The sequence below is a fragment of the Pelodiscus sinensis genome, chromosome 6 (genome assembly GCF_049634645.1).
Source record: "Pelodiscus sinensis isolate JC-2024 chromosome 6, ASM4963464v1, whole genome shotgun sequence".
In the NCBI taxonomy this organism is placed as follows: Eukaryota; Metazoa; Chordata; order Testudines; family Trionychidae; genus Pelodiscus; species Pelodiscus sinensis.
In genome coordinates, this window is record NC_134716.1 from 27996895 (window position 1) to 28014659 (window position 17765).

Here is a 17765-nt window from a genome sequence, read left to right on the forward strand (position 1 = left end):
CAGGGATCCCGCAGAGCTGCCAGGCAGAGGAAAAGTGCCTCCCCACGCCCGCTGCTCCCCCCCCCCCCCCCCGCGGCCTCGCATCCTGCACGCCGCCCCCTCCCCTGAGCAACAGGCTGCCGAACAGCAGACAAAAGCAGCCTCTCCGCCCCTCCTCCCCCTATACATGCTGGGCTCCCTGGGCAAACAAAGACTCCACCAAAACAAACAAAGTGCTGGCCTCATTGTGTTAGCAAAAAAAGGACCCTCCTCCTAGAACCCTGGGTGGTGTGTGGAAATAAAACTATTAGCTCAAAGCATGGTGCAGAGCTGTTTGGTATTTGATGAGTTACTCTTTAGTCCTGAGTCTGTCACAGGGACAGAAATAGATGTGAAATCTTCTGAACAGGGGAACAGACAGCAAAACAAACATTAGAGGGGAGTTAACCTTTCCCTATGCTATCCAAAACTAAAAAAAAGTTTGGCTAGAGTTTCCCCTACAATATGTACCAGTTCCGACTTACATACAAATTCAACTTAAGAACAAACCTACAGTCCCTATCTTGTACGTAACCCGGGGACTGCCTGTACTCTAACTGAATGTCACATTATAATTTCACCTCAACAGGAAACAAGGAGAGTACCAATCTGAAAAGGACAGCTAAAAATAAGTTGATTGAAAATGTCTCATACTTGAGATCTGATAAAGTTAAGTTCATCTGCTCTTCTGAAATGTCTCCAGAGGTTCCCTAGTCAGTAGTACACTAGGATGTACTCTAAACTAATATAACCAGGGAAGCTGAACTAGATGCGATATCAACAGGCATAGGGATTATTCTTATAACGGAAGCATCCAGAATCCTTATTTCTTAATCTTGCATCTGTCTTCAGAATTCAGGACTGCTGCTTTCTGTGTGCAGATGTTTACTTCTAGTTTAGTTGTTTGATGTACTTCAGCCACTCTATTTGTCAATGGATTGTTAGCTTTTCTAACCATTTGGGTGAATGATTTTTTTTTTTTAAATGGAAAACAAGACTGTCTACACTGCAGAGCTGTATCCCAGAAAAGTTATGCCATGTCCAAGGAATGCATCTGCTTTTTTGGAACAACTTCCAAAAAAGTAGATGCATTTTTACCCTGTCTGTAATCCTCATTGTATGAGGAAGAAGGGATATTCTGAAAGAGGAAGCTTTTCCAAAATTTGGGCCCATGTAGATCAGCCACACTTTAGAAAAGCCTCTTCTGAAAAAAGTGGAAAAAGATACACAAATTGCGGTTTGGAATTTGCATATCTTTTTTCAACTTTTCTTTGCAGTCTAGACATAGCCATAGCCATCACGTCTTGTTGCCATTAAGCTGAAAGTGAGCTTACTTCCTGGCTTAGGCCATCTGGGTATGGATCAATGGAAGAGCTAAACTCTTTACAACTGAATTTCCATTTTAGTGAGATGTCTACTTTTCAAAAAAAAATTGACAATGAAAGGTGCTCTCCAGAAATTGCACTATGAAAACATTTAGTTTTTAATACTAAAATAGTTAAAATGCTGTTTATAATTCTTGCCCCTCATCCTGAATCAGAGCTCCTGGCATATCATAGTTTTGTATTCCATTATATAGTAGCCAATTGTAGAAAAAAATGGTGAAGTCATGCTAGGTACTGAGTAGAACAACCACCAGGTATACCTGTGCCAATTCTTCGGAACTAAGCTATGGAGACCATTATTCTCAATGGGTGAGGAACTATACTCTTTAGACAAGGCAAGAGAGCGAACAGCTTACACTAGTTTACAGGAAATGGCAATAGAGTAGGAAAATACCTAGGTATCCATATTTACAAACACTCACTTGATTTTAAGGATGCCTTGGTACCAACTGTACAAAGTTCAACAGGGACAGTGGTAGCTCAATACAGGGGATAAATTACAGCAATTGAACCTAAATTTATTATCATAGTGCCAATACACAGATGAGTTTATTCCTTTACAAATATTTCAATGCCATTTTAGTCTCTACATGACAAAAGGTTCTTACATTTTGAGGTCACTGTTGTATATCTTAGTGCTCAGGTTGCATATCTGCAATCATGAAATATAAATCTTGTTTCCGTTGTGCTGCCAACTTGACCACAGTGCATACAGGCAATATTCTTACTGTTCATACTGAACTGTGAAACCATGATATTTAATAGAAGTTAATAGTGCTTAAATGAAATGCTGCAGAAGTATAGGCTTTGCAACTAAATGTATTCAGTAAAAGAAAACAGGAATTCTAAGTAATACATAATATAGATTAAAGTCTATATTCAGTGAGTTACTTACCTATACTTAACCCTCTTCACAAAAAACTGCACCATCCTATCCACCAAGAAGCAAATAATTCTTTATAATACTATAGTAGTAATGCAGGCAGTGAGGATCTGCTGGAACTTTATTTTAAAATCCCTTTAACACAAGTTTGGTTCTAAACGCCATACTTGCACTCTACAAAGTACTTAAAAGGTCTGCTTGAAGTAGTATAGTTTTGCTGCATTTAAATTCAGAGCATGATTTGTAAAATGAAAAGTCCCAAGGCTCCAGAGTACAAAGTTCAAATAGTAGCATTTGATCTCTGTAAGCAAACTGGATGAAATGTCTTTATAGCACTAAGAGTGACAGCAATAGATAGAGCACTGCATAGTGCATATATCAGCTATGCAGGCTCTCTCACCCAACTTTGCCACAGTACCTCACTCGGGCTCTGCTGTAGCCTGTTCTAATGAGCAAACCTGAATCAATGCAAATAAATACTTTATGTAACACTGCAGCTTTTGCAAGGTGCTGCCTCAAAACAAGAGGCCCAGCATGTCTGGAACACAGGATGGAGAAAAATACACCATCTGCTTATATTAGACAAGGTTTACTTAACAAATACTAAGCAACAGTTCTCTTGGACAGCTGTAATTTCACACTGGGGCAAATACTTTCCAGGGAATAATAGGACAGGTTTGTATAGAACAATAAAGCAAAAACTTTACAAGTGGTCATTGTAAGTGACACGGATAAGGGTGTGTGTGGGGGGTTTGTTTTTTTAACACTATTTCTGAGCCAAATTAAGTGGATCTGTAAAATGCCTGCTTTGGCTTTAGGAAAATGACTTTTCTTTCAGCTGATGTTTGCCTGGAGTGTTTGAAGAAAAGAAATGACTGAACAGAAAGAAATGATGTTCTCACCAGTCCAGTTGTATTAATTTCACACTTTCCAGCAAGAATAATAGAATTGGCTCTTACTAAAATTAAACAAGATTGTACATCCTTACTAACTACATTAATTAGTTAATGCTAAGTTTAATTGATTAAACAGGGTAGGCTGGAACTCCAGCTCCCACTGGTTAATCACATGTTAAGGGGGAGGCTAACCAGTTAACCATTAACATTCTCAGTAGTTAAAAGAAGAACTGTAGCTCAGGCCTTGTCTGCTTCATGGAAAAGCCTTGATCACAGCCACTCGGGGAAAAAATCTAGACTATAGAGGGTAAAATAGAATAGTATCTTACAATTTTTTTTTAAAAGGGGTACTTTATAAAAAAAAGCGAAGTACCCTTATTAACTACAGTTTTCAGACAATTTTTTTACTACTATTCCAACACATTTGTTTAAAACAACTTAATCATAGCTGGGCATAAAGAGAAAAATAAAATGCTGTAAAACTGAAAACAAAAATTCAGTTTTCTCCAAATTTAGGTTGTGCTGATGTATCCCCTGGACTTCTCTCAAGTACCCCTAAGGGTACTCGTACCACTGGTTGAGAAACACTGAACTAAAATATGGAGTGATTGTGCCCACTGCACACTTTTAATCAGGCATGAACCCCACAGCCATGGGACCAATGGATGTAACTGGTCTGAATCCCTATTGCAGACAAAGCTTAAGTTATTACTGGGAGTTGCCATTTTGCCATAACAGGGAGAAAAATGTTTCATTTCCATCCACTTCGGCTGCATTGTCTGGTTACTTCCTGCATGCAACAGTCCTCCACTTCTTTTCCACTAGTCACCATTTCACAGAAAACCAGGACCTTTTAAGCAGGTTAATACCATCCTTGGGTCCAACTATGAGCTGAGGCAAGTTAGTCCATCCCCAAACAGTGGCAATATATATCTCTGGATATGTCTCAGTTGCTAAACCCATTGTCTTTGTTTTTAGAAATGTCTATAGGCCTTATGATTCTGGCTTCCTGCCTCTACACAGTTCCTTTTCCCCTCCCCTCTTCCAACTAACAGCAGTGCACTGTACCTGCCATAAAAGGTGTGCAATTCTTTCACTTCGTAAATCTCATCAACTTCTGCAGAAGGACAGAATTATGGCTTCTCTAGCAGCTTTTCAGCAGTAGGTGGTGAAGCTGTAGAGAGCTGAAACAGAAATTCTGGACGTTGGCTTCACAGGCATACATGATAGCATCAGCCACAGAAAGTTGAGGGATCAGGGGAAAGGTTTATGGATGCCTGATTGAGATAGGTAAAGGAAATTGGAATATTGAATGCTGGGAAAACATAGGAAATATATGGAGAGTCCAGCTGATGGCAAAGAGGAAGAAACTTCTTTTTGTCAGAAAAAAGCAGTGACCTGCAAACGATGGGAAAATATCAGTTTCCTTGGTATTTGGGTTCTGTTAATTACTGATTGTCATTATGGGTCCTTAATCTATAAAGATTCTTTTGAAAACAACTTACCCTGCTTTCTTAAAATGTAGCTATTGCTCTTCCACATCAGGTGCCCATACACCGTCTTATGATGGGAGATTTACAGCCAACCGCATCTTTTCTGAATTGATTTACTAAAGCACATCCTCAGTATCCAAGATGTGTTAGTATCATGATTCTATTACTTTTGCAAGAATTGTATTGCAGTGTGGGGAGTTTGCAAAACACGTTTTATCTTTGATACATTAACACCTAATTGAATACATCTGTTGTAACAACCTACCGTCTGCGGGCTGGATCTGGCCTGCTGCTTCATTAAATCCAGCCTCTGGCAAGTCTCTGTGTTGCAGGCTGGAAGCCCCAAGCCTTCCCTGTTGTCTCTAGGTGCAGAGCAATCAGGAAGCTCAATGTGCTGTCCCCGTTCCCAGTTCCACAGCTTCCAGTGGTCACAAACTGCAGTCAATAGGAGCTATGGGGGCAGCACCGCCCAGAGCTGCCTGGGTCCTCCACTGACATGCCATACATGCTGACCAGTTCAGGAAGCACAGAGCCAGGGCAAACTCCACTGCACCACCAATTGGGAACCACCTGAGAGATGCTCAGCTGAATCCTGCACCCCAACTTTCTGCCTCAGCCATCTTCAGGAATAAAGGCATTGCTCAAGAGGGGTTTTTTTGCACAAGAAGGGGCAGTATAGACAACTCCTTCTGGCGCAAGAGCCTCTTCTGCAAAAATGGCAGCTCATTAAGTATGCAAATGAGACAGCAATATTCCATGCTTAGCCTCATTTGCATATTTTATACAAGAAGCTGCGAGTGTAGACTTAGTCAGTGGGTGCATCTACACTGCACCGTTCTTCTGGAAAACAATACTAGCATCCACAGCAATTGTGTTATTTCAAAAGAAAATTGAAACTGAGGTTTTTTTCTGATGTTGGTAAACCTCATTCCATGAGGAATAATGCCTCTTCTGAAAAAGCAATTTTGGAAGAAGGTGTGTGGCTGCTCCACTGCTGCTATGTCAAAATAGCTCCTCCCCAGGGCCTCCTGGGGCTCTAAATCGAATGTACCCTAATGTGTCCATATTAGAGGACCCTGCCTCAGACTAATTTTGAGGCTTCCCTGTAGTGTGGATGCTCTATTTTGAAATAAGCTATTCCAGAACATATCTGCAGTGTATACATACCCATATAAAACCTAACAGTTCGGATTGTTTAAAATTTAATCTCACTTCAGATTTGAAGTATTGTTCTCCTTATTCATCTTAATTTGAGGCACAACATGAACATTCAGGAAAAGCTTGAGGAACAATGGTAATATGCTACAATTAGAAAACCATACTATTGCTGAAGATCGTTCTTTTTCCATTGAAAAGTTTCTAGCTTTGAGATTTTATCTTAGAATAGTACATTATTATTAGTCTTGGAGTATCTTATGTTAATATGTTAGTGTGAGTCTCTGTTAGGACTGTCAACTGCGTGTTAATTGCTACTCATCATCAAACAAGTAAGGTTATCGTGAAAGGTACCATAAAAACTTTACAGAACCTAACTATTGTGTGGAAATAATGCAGAATGGAGCGTGTGCATCTTTCACATGTCAAGCTATTGTAGACTACTTCACTACAGTGGGCATGCTGTGTATAATTAAGACATACTACAAATCAGTGTAGATTTTAACCAGAAGAATAGTCAGGTTACTGTTTTCAGATGAACCTACAGAAAGAAACTGTCAATATCAAAGGGACTTGGGCATCTAACTCTTAAGGTTGCTCTGAAAGCCTGAGTCTCAGTGTTCACAGGTCTGTTTGAAGGATGAGGTTAGAACCAATTTTATTCTATATTAAATATAGAAAACAATCAAAGGGAGAATAATTATCCTATTTCCTCTGATTTTTGTTCAGCAATAGAAGATGCTAACATTGGTGCCAGTACATTTTGCATTAGTAAACTTGCAGTGGAAATTGTCAATGAATGAAATTTTACTTTACATAGGAAGCTTTAACGGATTACGGGTCAAATACAATATTAGTTGCTTGCTAAATGGGTTAAAAATAATGCTGGTCCAAGCTTATCAGATACCTATTCCAAGGCCAATAATTAGAAGGAATAAAGTGATTCGTTTCTCCTCCAGTTTTCATAAGACAAACAACAGTTTCACATTTAGATCGTGCATGTGTGTCAGAACAGAAAACCGCTTTAAACCACTGAATTCATTGCTGCCAAGATATAAAAAGAAGATCTAATCAAAATAGGGTTTGGGTTTATTTTAAATCCTTGGTTTGAAATGTATCTCTAAGGCAGAAACTCCCCAGTAACGCGAACCTTGGATTACATTGAGACCATTAGATATCTGTTAAAACCTAAAAACAATGGATTAAGCTCTTCTGTCCTTAATAAAAAAGTCTGTGGCCCAATATATTATTTGTCTTCAAAATTTGAAATGCAAGTTCATATAATACCTTATTTTATGTATAAAAAGCCCACTTGAAGAAAACATTTCTGCAAAAAAGTACTTTTTTGTTAATTATGACTTAAGCTACATGGGTGTTACAAAGCAACAAAAATTAGCAACTTTGTCTGAATCATAAAATATTTAATGTATATTTTGGGGGAATATACTGTATATAAAATTTCAGATCACAATATGAAGCGATTTGAACCCTCTCCAAGCTAGCACTGCCTTCAATGCTGTGTAAATGTATTGCCACTGATACAAGACCTACTAAAAGCATACAGTTTTAACTAATACAAAAGTGGCTTGTTTCAGATGAATTCTTTTTTACACAACTAGAGTGTCTTGAATACCCTCCTTAAGTGCAAAAAACACAGATCACTTTACACTAATGTAGCAACAATGCATTCATATTGTTCTCATTAGTCATTAGTAGTCAACTTGCATAAGATACAAGAAAAAGCACAATGAAGCTCACAAAAAATAGACTAAAAATCAGCCTGCAAAAAAAAAAAACCAAAAAAAACCAAAACAAAACCAAAAAAACCCAGCATAATGGGGAAAAAAGAAAAAGGGATTATGCACACCACAGAATTTTTTGTTCTTTAATCAAGCTGGTTTAAGTGCTGCTTTTTTTTTCTTTTTTTCTCTTTTTTGTAAATCAAACTGTATGGACCAGGCACAACTAATATTCAGGAGGCAGTGTGTAGCTAAAACTTCACTTAACTGTTTTTAATTCCCACAAATTATTTTCCTCTGTCCTGAGGTAGTTACAAAAACTAAACAATATCAGCATCAGCTACAGCCGACCAGTCAGAGCTGAGGCTTTTGTTTTTCTTTTTAAAAACTAGTTGTCAACTGGACAAAACTACCTTTGATGGTGAAAGACAGCTGAAAATTTGAGTTCTCACTACACAAAAGAGATGGCTGTAGGGGGAAGAGAGCTAGCTGCTTCAGAATGTGATAATATGTTGAGTCCCATCAAGCTGGCTGGTCCACTGTTGAATTTCCCATGTTTATTCTCCTTTATTGTCTATAAAGTCACTGGGAGAAGTCAGGCAGGAGCTGAACATATCATCGTCCTTTGCTGTAACCAGGGAAGAACTGGTCAAGTAGTGTCTGCAGTATCTTGTTGGGAACCATGGTGTAGCCCTTCCCAAGGTCATGGCGGCAGGCAGGGCAGGTGAAGACTTCAGCTCGAAAGGAGCGCTGTAAACAGCTCTAAAACAGGCAAGGAAAAAAATTACAGCTTTTGCATTGTGCTGAAACTAGCTAAGCAACTACTAGAGAGCAAATGTAGTGCTCAGCATAGCTAGAACAGTTACTACGCTGTTACTAAGTCTTCTGATACACATTTCTGCCTTTATACAGGACAATAACTTAAAGTACTCTGTTCTTGGCTACAGTAAAAGCCAGTGGGTCTGGCATGAATGAAAGCAGTGTCACCAAGAAAGGACTGCACTTCCCTCAGCCCTCCACCTCTCTGAGGGTAGAAGAGCTCCATCTGCAGAGTCTTTCTACATTCCTGCTAAACTTCTTAAACATCCCAGCCTTTCATTTCAAGCTATGACTTTGAATATGCAATTCTAGCTCGTATCTAATTTATCTAACTTAGGTTGCAAATCTTTTCCTCACTACAATGGCAACTAAGTAGCCATTTTCTTTTTATTTTTTAATGTTTTTAATTATTTAAATACTTAAAAAAAACTTTTTGTAAAGCTTACTAATTGTACATGAGACAAAAGAATCCAGGGCAAATATGTAATGGAGCAAGCACTAAACCACTTGCCAGCTGGGCGGGATCAAAGAGGGGTGGCTGCCCCTCTTCGTTAACTTACCGGCTGGAAAGGGGGCGGGGGGCAGAGGCACATGCATGCACACAAGGGTACATCCCTGGCTTGTCCCCTGCTCCAGGAGGGGGTGGAGGTGGGGGTGGGCCTGCTCTGCAGAGCTTGGTTTAGGTGGCTGGCATATGTGGCGCACCGTGAAACGCTGCACTGTTCCCTGCGGACTGTGTGCAGGTTTGGGGTGCCCCTTCCCCAACACCCTGCTGTGCCTGTCCAAGTTGGAGCCAAACCTGGGCAGCCCTTGGCTCTGCCTGCTCTAGCTTCAGAGCCGCTGCCTGCAGGCAAAGGGCTGAGCTGGGCAGCGAAGAGACTCAACTCCACCTCTCCCCACCACCCTCACCCCCCAGCTCTCCTCGCCCCAGCGCTACTCCCAGGAGGCTGCAAGTCTCAGGGATGTGGGCATAGGGATGTGGGGACAGTAAGTGGAGTGAAGGAGGATGCGGGGGCAGGATGGGAGGGGACAGGGGTTTACACTGATCGGCATGGGGCAATGCAGGGGATCATGGGGCTGAGGGGAGTGAGGCTGGAGCAGAGGGAAGATGTGAATTTTGCAGAAGCTGCACTTTACTTTACTCCCTACTTCTTTGCTCTCCCCCTTCCCCCCCTCCCCCCAACTAGCTATTCGGCTGCATTCTCACCTTTCATCATTTCTGGATTACTGCCCCAACCCCCTTCTGCTACCAAACTCCCTCTCCCACCCCCACTCCACACTCTCTCCTGCCACCGAACTCCCTCAGTCCTGCACACCACCTCCTGCATCCCCATCCCACTAGCTGGCAGTCCTGTCCTGCATATTGAGCCCCTCACTTTTGTTTACATCCCAGAGCCTAAGGTGCTCCACAAAAGCCACTAACTCTGGAACCCCAGAGTAAATCTGGCCTTTGGGAAGCCCTGAACCTCAGTCCTCCCTGTCTCTTCTCCACACCATGTGGGGGCTGAAGCAGAGAGCAGTGAGGTGTCTCAGTTGGGGGCCACATCAGTGAGGGCTGGGGGTTTTCGGAGGAGTTTGTTTGCTAAAATGCTTAACTGTTTAATCATTTAAATTAAACCGTTTTCCCCTGCTGCAGAACTAGCAAAATGGCTTCAGAAGTAATTATGCAATTAATGCTGAGTTTCCATGAGCAACAGGTAGTCTGCGGAAAGGTTTGGAGAGGGCAGGGCCACAAGAAAGGGGTGAGGTCTTGGGGAAAGGATGGGGGTAGATCCTGGCTTGCCATGACATTTAAAAAGTGATCTTGCATGTAAAAAGGTTGGAGACCACTGCACTAAACAAAAACCACATACAATCCATCTAATCTTTATGAAAGAACCCAATATTCAGTCCCCAAGAGGGGATATGTAGATTAATCATACACACTTCATTCCGGAGAATATCAAAAATTTACAAATAAAAATCCACTTCGCTTATCTGTTATCCCCAGATCTCATAGTTGCCTCTCTACTCCTTCCCTACATATGTGGGTAGAGTAGCTAGAGCAGAACCTCATGGACAGAACCAGCCTTTGGAAGCAGCAAGGACTTAACTAAGAGCAGCAGCAGGGACAAGGAGAATCTCATCCCCTGAACAGCAGTTATGTTAGCAAACTATTATTTTATAATTTGAACTTTGGACATTGTTTTCTTCCCTCATGGCCATTGTGTTGACACTTTTATTATCCTTGCGCTCTGGGATCCTCACCACTTATCCAGCTCTCTTCCCCCATCCACCTCCTCTTCCCCCCTCCCCTTACTTCTATTTAATCATCCTGCTGTGGTAGACCTGGCTTAATAGTAATAATATAAATAAAAACGAATGTAGCTTGGTCTTCTTATGTGTTTGTGCAACATCTAGAACAATAGAATCTATTTTTTTGCCCAGGACATCTTGGTGATCCATATAATAAATGATAATAAGTGACTTGTGTTATATGAGGTGCTAACACTTGCCTTAAAAATTAAACTTCTATGAGTAGATTTTGTATGTGGAAGATATAATGATCCAAGTACAGTTAAGTTGTTCCTCTTCTACAGAGCTAGTAAATCAATAATCTAAAATTACAATGCAATGGCAGAACTATTCTCAGGCATACACATCTCTGTAACCATGACCATATAGCTTATCACATAAAAACATATTGGAAGAGAAGATCTATACTACAAAGATAACTGACTGAAGCAGATATGACATGCACAATGCAGTGTGTGCGTATACACCCCCCTCCTCTCCCCACACACTTTCTCTCTCTCTCTCTCTCTCTCTCTCTCTCTCTATGTATATGCAAAGTCTTTACGGATTTTAACAGACTACCAAGCTCAACCCAGAGTAGTACAGAGATGGTACAGCTTCACTCTCTTTCCCAGGACTCTCTGGTTCGCCAGCATCCGTGGTCCAGCAGGATCACGGATATTGCTGGACCAGAAAGCCACTGGACCAGAGGGCTGGGTGGCCATGGCATTAGCCATGGCAGCCCTGGGACAGCAGAGCCATGGTGGCTCCAAAGCAGTGGATCCACAGCAGCTCCGGCAACCCAGGGGTAGCAAAGCTGTGGAAGTCATGGTGGCCATAAGGAGCAGAGCCTCAGCTACTGCAGCAGCCCTGAACTCCCCCACCCCTCGATGCCTCAAGCCTTGGCAGCACTGGAGCTAGGAAGCCGCAGCAGCCCTGGTGAGTGGAGACCTGGCAGCTCCAGAGCCATAGCAGTCCTGGCACCCCAGAGCTGGCAGTTTTGGTGTCTGAGCGCCACGGTAACCCAGCCGTGGCGATCATGGGACAGTGCCAGGGCAGTCCCTGGGCACTGGAGCTGTGGAAGCCCTAGAGTGAGTGGAACCTGAAGGTCACAGGGCAGCAGAGCTGCAGTGGTGGGGATTGGCCGGCGGAGCTGGTAGCCTGGGGGCAAAGGAATGCCTCTAGGTCTGCTGATGGGACTCCGGGAGAGCCCTAAGTCCCATCAGCAGAGGGATGGAATTGGCCTCCCTAGGTCTAGCAAATTCCCTCATTCAGGACCAGTCAGATTCTCAGGGTGCCAGACCAGGGAGGTCCAACTTGTACTTACTTTACAGACATTATGGAGGCACTCTGTTGTCACTGGCTGGTACACTAGCTCCTGGCAGCAGACACACATAAAGGATTGTTCCAGTTTCTTCAGAAAATTCTAGTGTAAGGCAAAAGAAAGAAAAAATGGATGAGAATATTCTACTAAGGGGACATCCATCAACCTGGCAAACTCCTAGGAATAATACCTTTGTGCAGATTGTCTAAAATTACCATAGCTAATGCAGTTTTTAACAAGGGCAAATCAATTGCCTTATTAATGTAGTAATCACATCTACTTAAAATGCTCTGCATAAGTCAGAAAGAAGCGTGTGGATTTGCAGAAGGGCCTGGTTCCTTTCAAGTAGAACACCAGTGCTCGCCTGACATCCAGAGCATGAATACACCTTTGCTCTTTGTTTGCGTGAGGCTTGGGATAAAAGACAGGTTAGAAAAATGTCCTGATCAAGATGGAATGCTGGATGAGGCTGAAGTGAAACCTTATCCTTGAAGAAGCAGATGTAGGGAGGCTAAAGCACAGAGCTCTGACATCCCTGTAGCAAAATAATCACCACCAAGACGACCACCTTAAATCAAAGCAGCAAAAGAATACATATGGCAAGTGACTTGAATGGCAAACCAATGAGCCTTGCACCAAGATCAGGTTTAGATCCCACTGCATATTGGGGGGGGGGGGGGGGGCGGCGCCTCGGATTTGAGGGAAAAGTCTTTCTAGACCCTTCAAAAACTGAGATGTGATGTTGTGGGAAAAGACAGAGCGACCTTGAATTGGTAGATGAAATGCAGAAATGGTGGCTAGTTGGACCCTCACTGAGGCCTTAGATGGAGAAGATAGTCACAGAAGCCTCAGACAGGATTATGTATCTTTGCTGAGCCCATGAGGAGAAACACAAGTGTATTGGGAGTTCTCTGCTTTCAAGGAGTACCCTCTGAATTTTGTCTGAACCGGCCAGCTCCTGGACGTTCAGCCAATGGGGAAACCACACAGTAAGGTGAAGTTGCCAGAAGTCCAGGTGCAGCAGGTGCTCATGGGCCTTGGATAAGAAGTCAGGACAAAGGGGCTACGGGACACTAGGGTCATGAGCAGCTGAACCAGTGCTGGCAGGGCCAGGCTGGCACAATAAAAATCACAGTTGTCTTGTCCCGTTTGATTTTCTGTAGGACTTTTCTGATGAGGGGAAACGGTGGGAAGGTGTAGAGAAGGCTTTCTGACCATGCGAACAGAAAGGGATCCGGCATGGAGACTGAACTGGTAGCAGAAATTGCTATTTCTTGAATTCTCCCTTATTGCAAAGAGATCCACTGGGGAGAACCCCATCCTGTGGAGGGGAGAGCAGGCGATGTCAGGGTGAAAAGTCCGCTCATGGTAAGAATTCTCTGCTGAGATGGTCCGAGACAGTGTTCCACACTGCAGGAAGGTGACACAGCCCCAGAACAATGTTGTGGAGATTGCAGAATTGCCAAAGGCGCATTGCTTCTTTGCACCTCCCTGTCTGTTGATGCAGTACACTGTGGCTGTATTGTCAGTAAGGAACCGGACCATCTTGCCTGAGAAGTGAGTAAGAAACACTATGTACACATTTCTGACCACCCTGAGCTCTTTTATATTTATATGGAGGGTCATAATTTCTGTAGCCTCTTCTTGGATCCATAGAGTATCCACGTGGACACCCTACCCATGATTGAAAGCATCGGCCATGAATTCTGTCGAATGTGGCTGCTGATGAAATATAACGGATATAACATATTCTCTCATGATCCACCACGAGTATTCGCAGGAAGTGATCCAGCAATCTTTGAGTGCTTGTTCACGTCGATTCCAATCAGGTGTATGCATATCGCATACATGAGCATTTGGAAATTTTCCCCCAGTAGCTCCCGTTGGGTCAGCTATGAAGAACTGTAGTGGCGCACCACTGTGTTAGTGCATATATATCTCAGCTGAACCTACCCCTCCCTCAGTTCCTTCTTAACATTCGTGATGGCATTGGAACCTCCTGCTTGTCTTGCCTAGGCAAGCTCCTGGTCCCTAGTGAATAAGCGAATAGTGATTTCAACTTGTCTTCTACCTTCGAGTTGAGCAGTTTTAAGACGTAGTGGGCAAGTGCCCAAGGACAGTTAGCCCCTCCAGTGTGCTGGGGCATGCCTAACACTCTCGGCTTGAAGACGTGTTCCATGTGCAAGTGGCTTATGCATGACAGTGGAGGTGCTGATAGCCCTTCCCCTGTACCCAGACCTCCTAACTCAACATCAGGGGCATCTCAGACACCCAGACCTGCACTCACTCCATCTCATGGCATGGAAGCTGGATGGTTCAATCCATTAGAGCTTCGATGCAGGCCTAGGTGCAGTAGATTTTATTGGGAAGCAGGAAGCCTTCCACCACGGCAGCGTTCTTGGCCAAGTGGAGGAGGTTTTTTACCTGGTGTGCAGAACAGAATCTCTCCCCAAGAAGGGCACCCATCCCAGTGGTATTGGATTACCTTTACAAACATTTACATTACGAACAAAGGGCCTAGCACACTCCTTGGTCAAGGTTCACCTAGCAGCTGTGTCTGCTTTTCTCCCGGGGTGCTCCCGCCATTCCCTGTTCAGTCATCCGATGGTAACCTGGGTTTAGGAAAGGCTTAAATAGGTGGTATCCATATTCTTATTTATCTGTACCCACTTGGGATGTTAACTTGGTGCTCAATAAACGTATGGGACCCCCCTCTGAACTAATGGCTGAGTGTTTGTTGCTTCATCTTTCTCTGAAGGTGGGCTTTCTGGTCGCTATCACCTCGGTGAAGAGGGTGTCTGAGCTTCGAGCTCTTTCCTCGGAACCCATTGTGGTTTTCCACAAGGACAACGTGCAGTTCAGGCTGCACCCAACCACCTTACTAAAGGTGGTCTTCCAGTTCCACCTGGGTCAAGATCTCTTTCTCCCAGTTTTCTATCCAAAACTGCATTCTAGCACTAGGCAAAGGGTGCTGCCCATGCTAGACGTGAGAAGGGCCTTAGCTTTCTATAATAATTGTCCAAAGCGATTCAGGAAATCCATGCAACTGTTTGTGGCCATAGCAGAATTGATATAAGGGGATTTGGTCTCCACACAGAGTATATCATCCTGGATAGTGGTGCATACGCATTTGTTATGATCTGGCAGGGGTTATACATCCTACCCGTCACAGGCCACTTGACTACAGCACATGGCTCGTTGACTGCATTTGTGGAACAAGGTCCCCTTTAGGAGATCTGTAGGGCAGCCACTTGGTCCTCTATATGTATGTTCATGGCCCACTACCCCATCGATAGGCATTCCAGGGAGGATGCAACTGTTGGTAGGGCAGTGATCCAATCTGTGATTCTGAACTCCAGCCCCACCTCCACGGGGCAGCAGTTGGGGAGTCACCTGATTGGAATTGACGTGAACAAGCACTCGAAGAAAAGACAGTTGCCTGTTCCTGTAACTGGTGTTCTTCAAGATGTGTTATTCACGTCCATTCCAATACCCACCCTCCTTTCTCACTGACAGAGTAACCAGCAAGAAGGAACCAAGGGAAGGGTAAGGTTGGCAGTGGTATATATGCGCTAATATAGCGGCGCCACTCTAGGGATCTCCATAGCTGACTCTATGGGAGATGCTAAGGGCAAAGTTTCTGACAACTGTGCACGCGATGCACATACACCTGACTGGAATAGGCATGAACAACACATCTAGAAGAACACAAGTTATGTGAACAGGCAACTGCCTTTTCCAGTGAGTGCCTCGCTGGAGCATACACAGATGCTAGCTACAGCTTGAGGGGTCTCATCTTAAGCCTGGTGAGGGGCACAATGTACATGTAGGCTGCCATGCGCCCAAGAATCCACAGATTCACTCACACGAGAGTTGTTGGTGGGTGAGCGCGTGGTTTTAAGAGGGTCGACAGGACTTCAAAATTCTTTTGGAGGGGCAACACGCTGGCCACGGTGGAATCCCAAGATAGTGCGAATGAACTCAATCCTTCGGGTCTTTACTAACAATGATTTCTTTTAGTTTGCCAGGTGACCAAGGTGGCAGCACATGTCCAATATGAGTGCTACATCATGCTGGACCTTGAGCCTCATTAGTTCCTTGATGAGCCAGTCGTCTAGGTAAGGATACACCTGCACACCTTGGCACCTCAGATATGCTACAATGACAAACAGAATCAGTGAAGCCGTTGGGGGCCCATCAGCAGGCTTAAGGGCAGGATAGTAAATTGGTAGTGGTTCTGACCTACCTTGAATCATAGGAAGTACCTGTGTTCCTCAGGCTGGGGATAATGGAGGCTAGGGAGACCATGCAGAACTTGAAGAGGACCAGATACTTGTTTAGGCTACACAAGTCCAGTATTGGATGAATGCCCTCTTTGGCCTTGCGAACCAAAAAATATTGGGAGTAGAAACCCTGGTCCTTGAGACCAGACATTACTCTTTCCACGCTCCCATTTGGAGCAACTGAGTCAGCTCCTGTTCAAGGAGATACTCATGGGAAGGGTCCCTGAAGAGGGAAAGGGAAGGTGAATGGGAGGGCTGGGTGGAGGAGAGCTGGAGTCTGTAGCCATGCTGAAATGTGGCTAAAAACCCAGTGGTCTGAATAATGTCTCTCCATGCTGGAAGGAAAGCGTGGAATCTGGAGGAAAACAAACAGGGAGGATTTAATGAGTCTGGTATGCTGTGGTTGGGTGCATCCTCAAAAGGTATGCTTGTCCTCTGGTTGATTAGCAGCTCCATCCCAGGAACATACAGGCCCGGGTTCTTACAAGGTAGTACAGCAGTCCCAAAGCCAGTGTAATTTGGTGTCTGTTTGTTCTGCAAACAGGACACCTGTGTTAAAGGGGAAGTCCTGGATGGAGTTCTGGGCATCCTGTGAAAGGCCCGAGAGGAGGAGCCAAGCCACCTGCTGCATCGAGATGGCCAATGCCATGGATTGAGTCACCAAGTCTGACACAACCAAAGCCGTCTGCAGAGCCACCATATGTTGGAACTGAAAGTTTTATTCTTTTTATATTTGTATTTTAGGTTTAGTAATATAGTAATGTAGTTTAATAATGTAATATTAAATTAAGCTCTTTTAGTTAAATGTTTATTTGTCCCTACTAAAATTAGTGAATTTAGTAAATGGGCCTAAGTAAAAAGATAGTGTTAATGAGATTAAAGGGATGTTGAAGGCTGAGGCCTTAATTGCTTGATTTACAATGCCTCTTTGCTTTGCAAATGCAGATGTTGTGCCGCATAACCTTGAGAGCCCTTGTAACATTGCTTATGTGTGTGAAAAGGGCATGAATGTGTCAAGATATGGTGCAAAAGTTATTGCTCAGAACCAGATGGCCGAAAGAGGAGGTTGAGTGTGGGCGAAGACCAGACTACCTGGCGTCAAAGATGCTACCCATAATAAGGAGTGATTGGATTATTGGCAGATTGATGGACCTTGAAGCGAGCTGACACCCCCAAAAAAACAACTAATTACAGGATGAGCCTTCAGGAGATGTTCCTAGCAGTTCTCTCCCATTTCCTCTTTGACTTAGAATACAAAAATTATTTTGTTGTCAATTATTTTAGTGGCACTATCTTCATCTTTCTTTTTATGTATTATTTCTCATGCCAGCATCACGACACAGGACATATATTCACAATGTAGAAGATGATAGAGCAAATGTATTACTATTACGGTTTTTTCCAAAATCATAAATAAATCTTTTTAAAAAATTAGCATTGGTGTGTTTCAAGAATGAGAAACAAGATTATACAACTTCTCTTTCAAATGATGTAGG

General features: G+C 43.4%; 1 protein-coding gene across 1 annotated transcript in view; it reads right to left on the reverse strand.

Moving 5' to 3' along the window:
* Nucleotides 1-7230: 7230 nt before the first annotated feature.
* The window catches only part of UHRF2 (ubiquitin like with PHD and ring finger domains 2), a 145609-nt gene continuing 135074 nt past the window's right edge, over nt 7231-17765 (reverse strand). Inside the window, exons 15-16 of the mRNA XM_075931614.1 lie at nt 11990-12088; nt 7231-8331 (exon numbers count right to left, since the gene is read on the reverse strand). Of these exons, the coding sequence (XP_075787729.1) occupies nt 8185-8331; nt 11990-12088 (246 nt within the window). The 3' untranslated portion in view covers nt 7231-8184. The remainder of the gene's footprint in view (nt 8332-11989; nt 12089-17765) is intronic.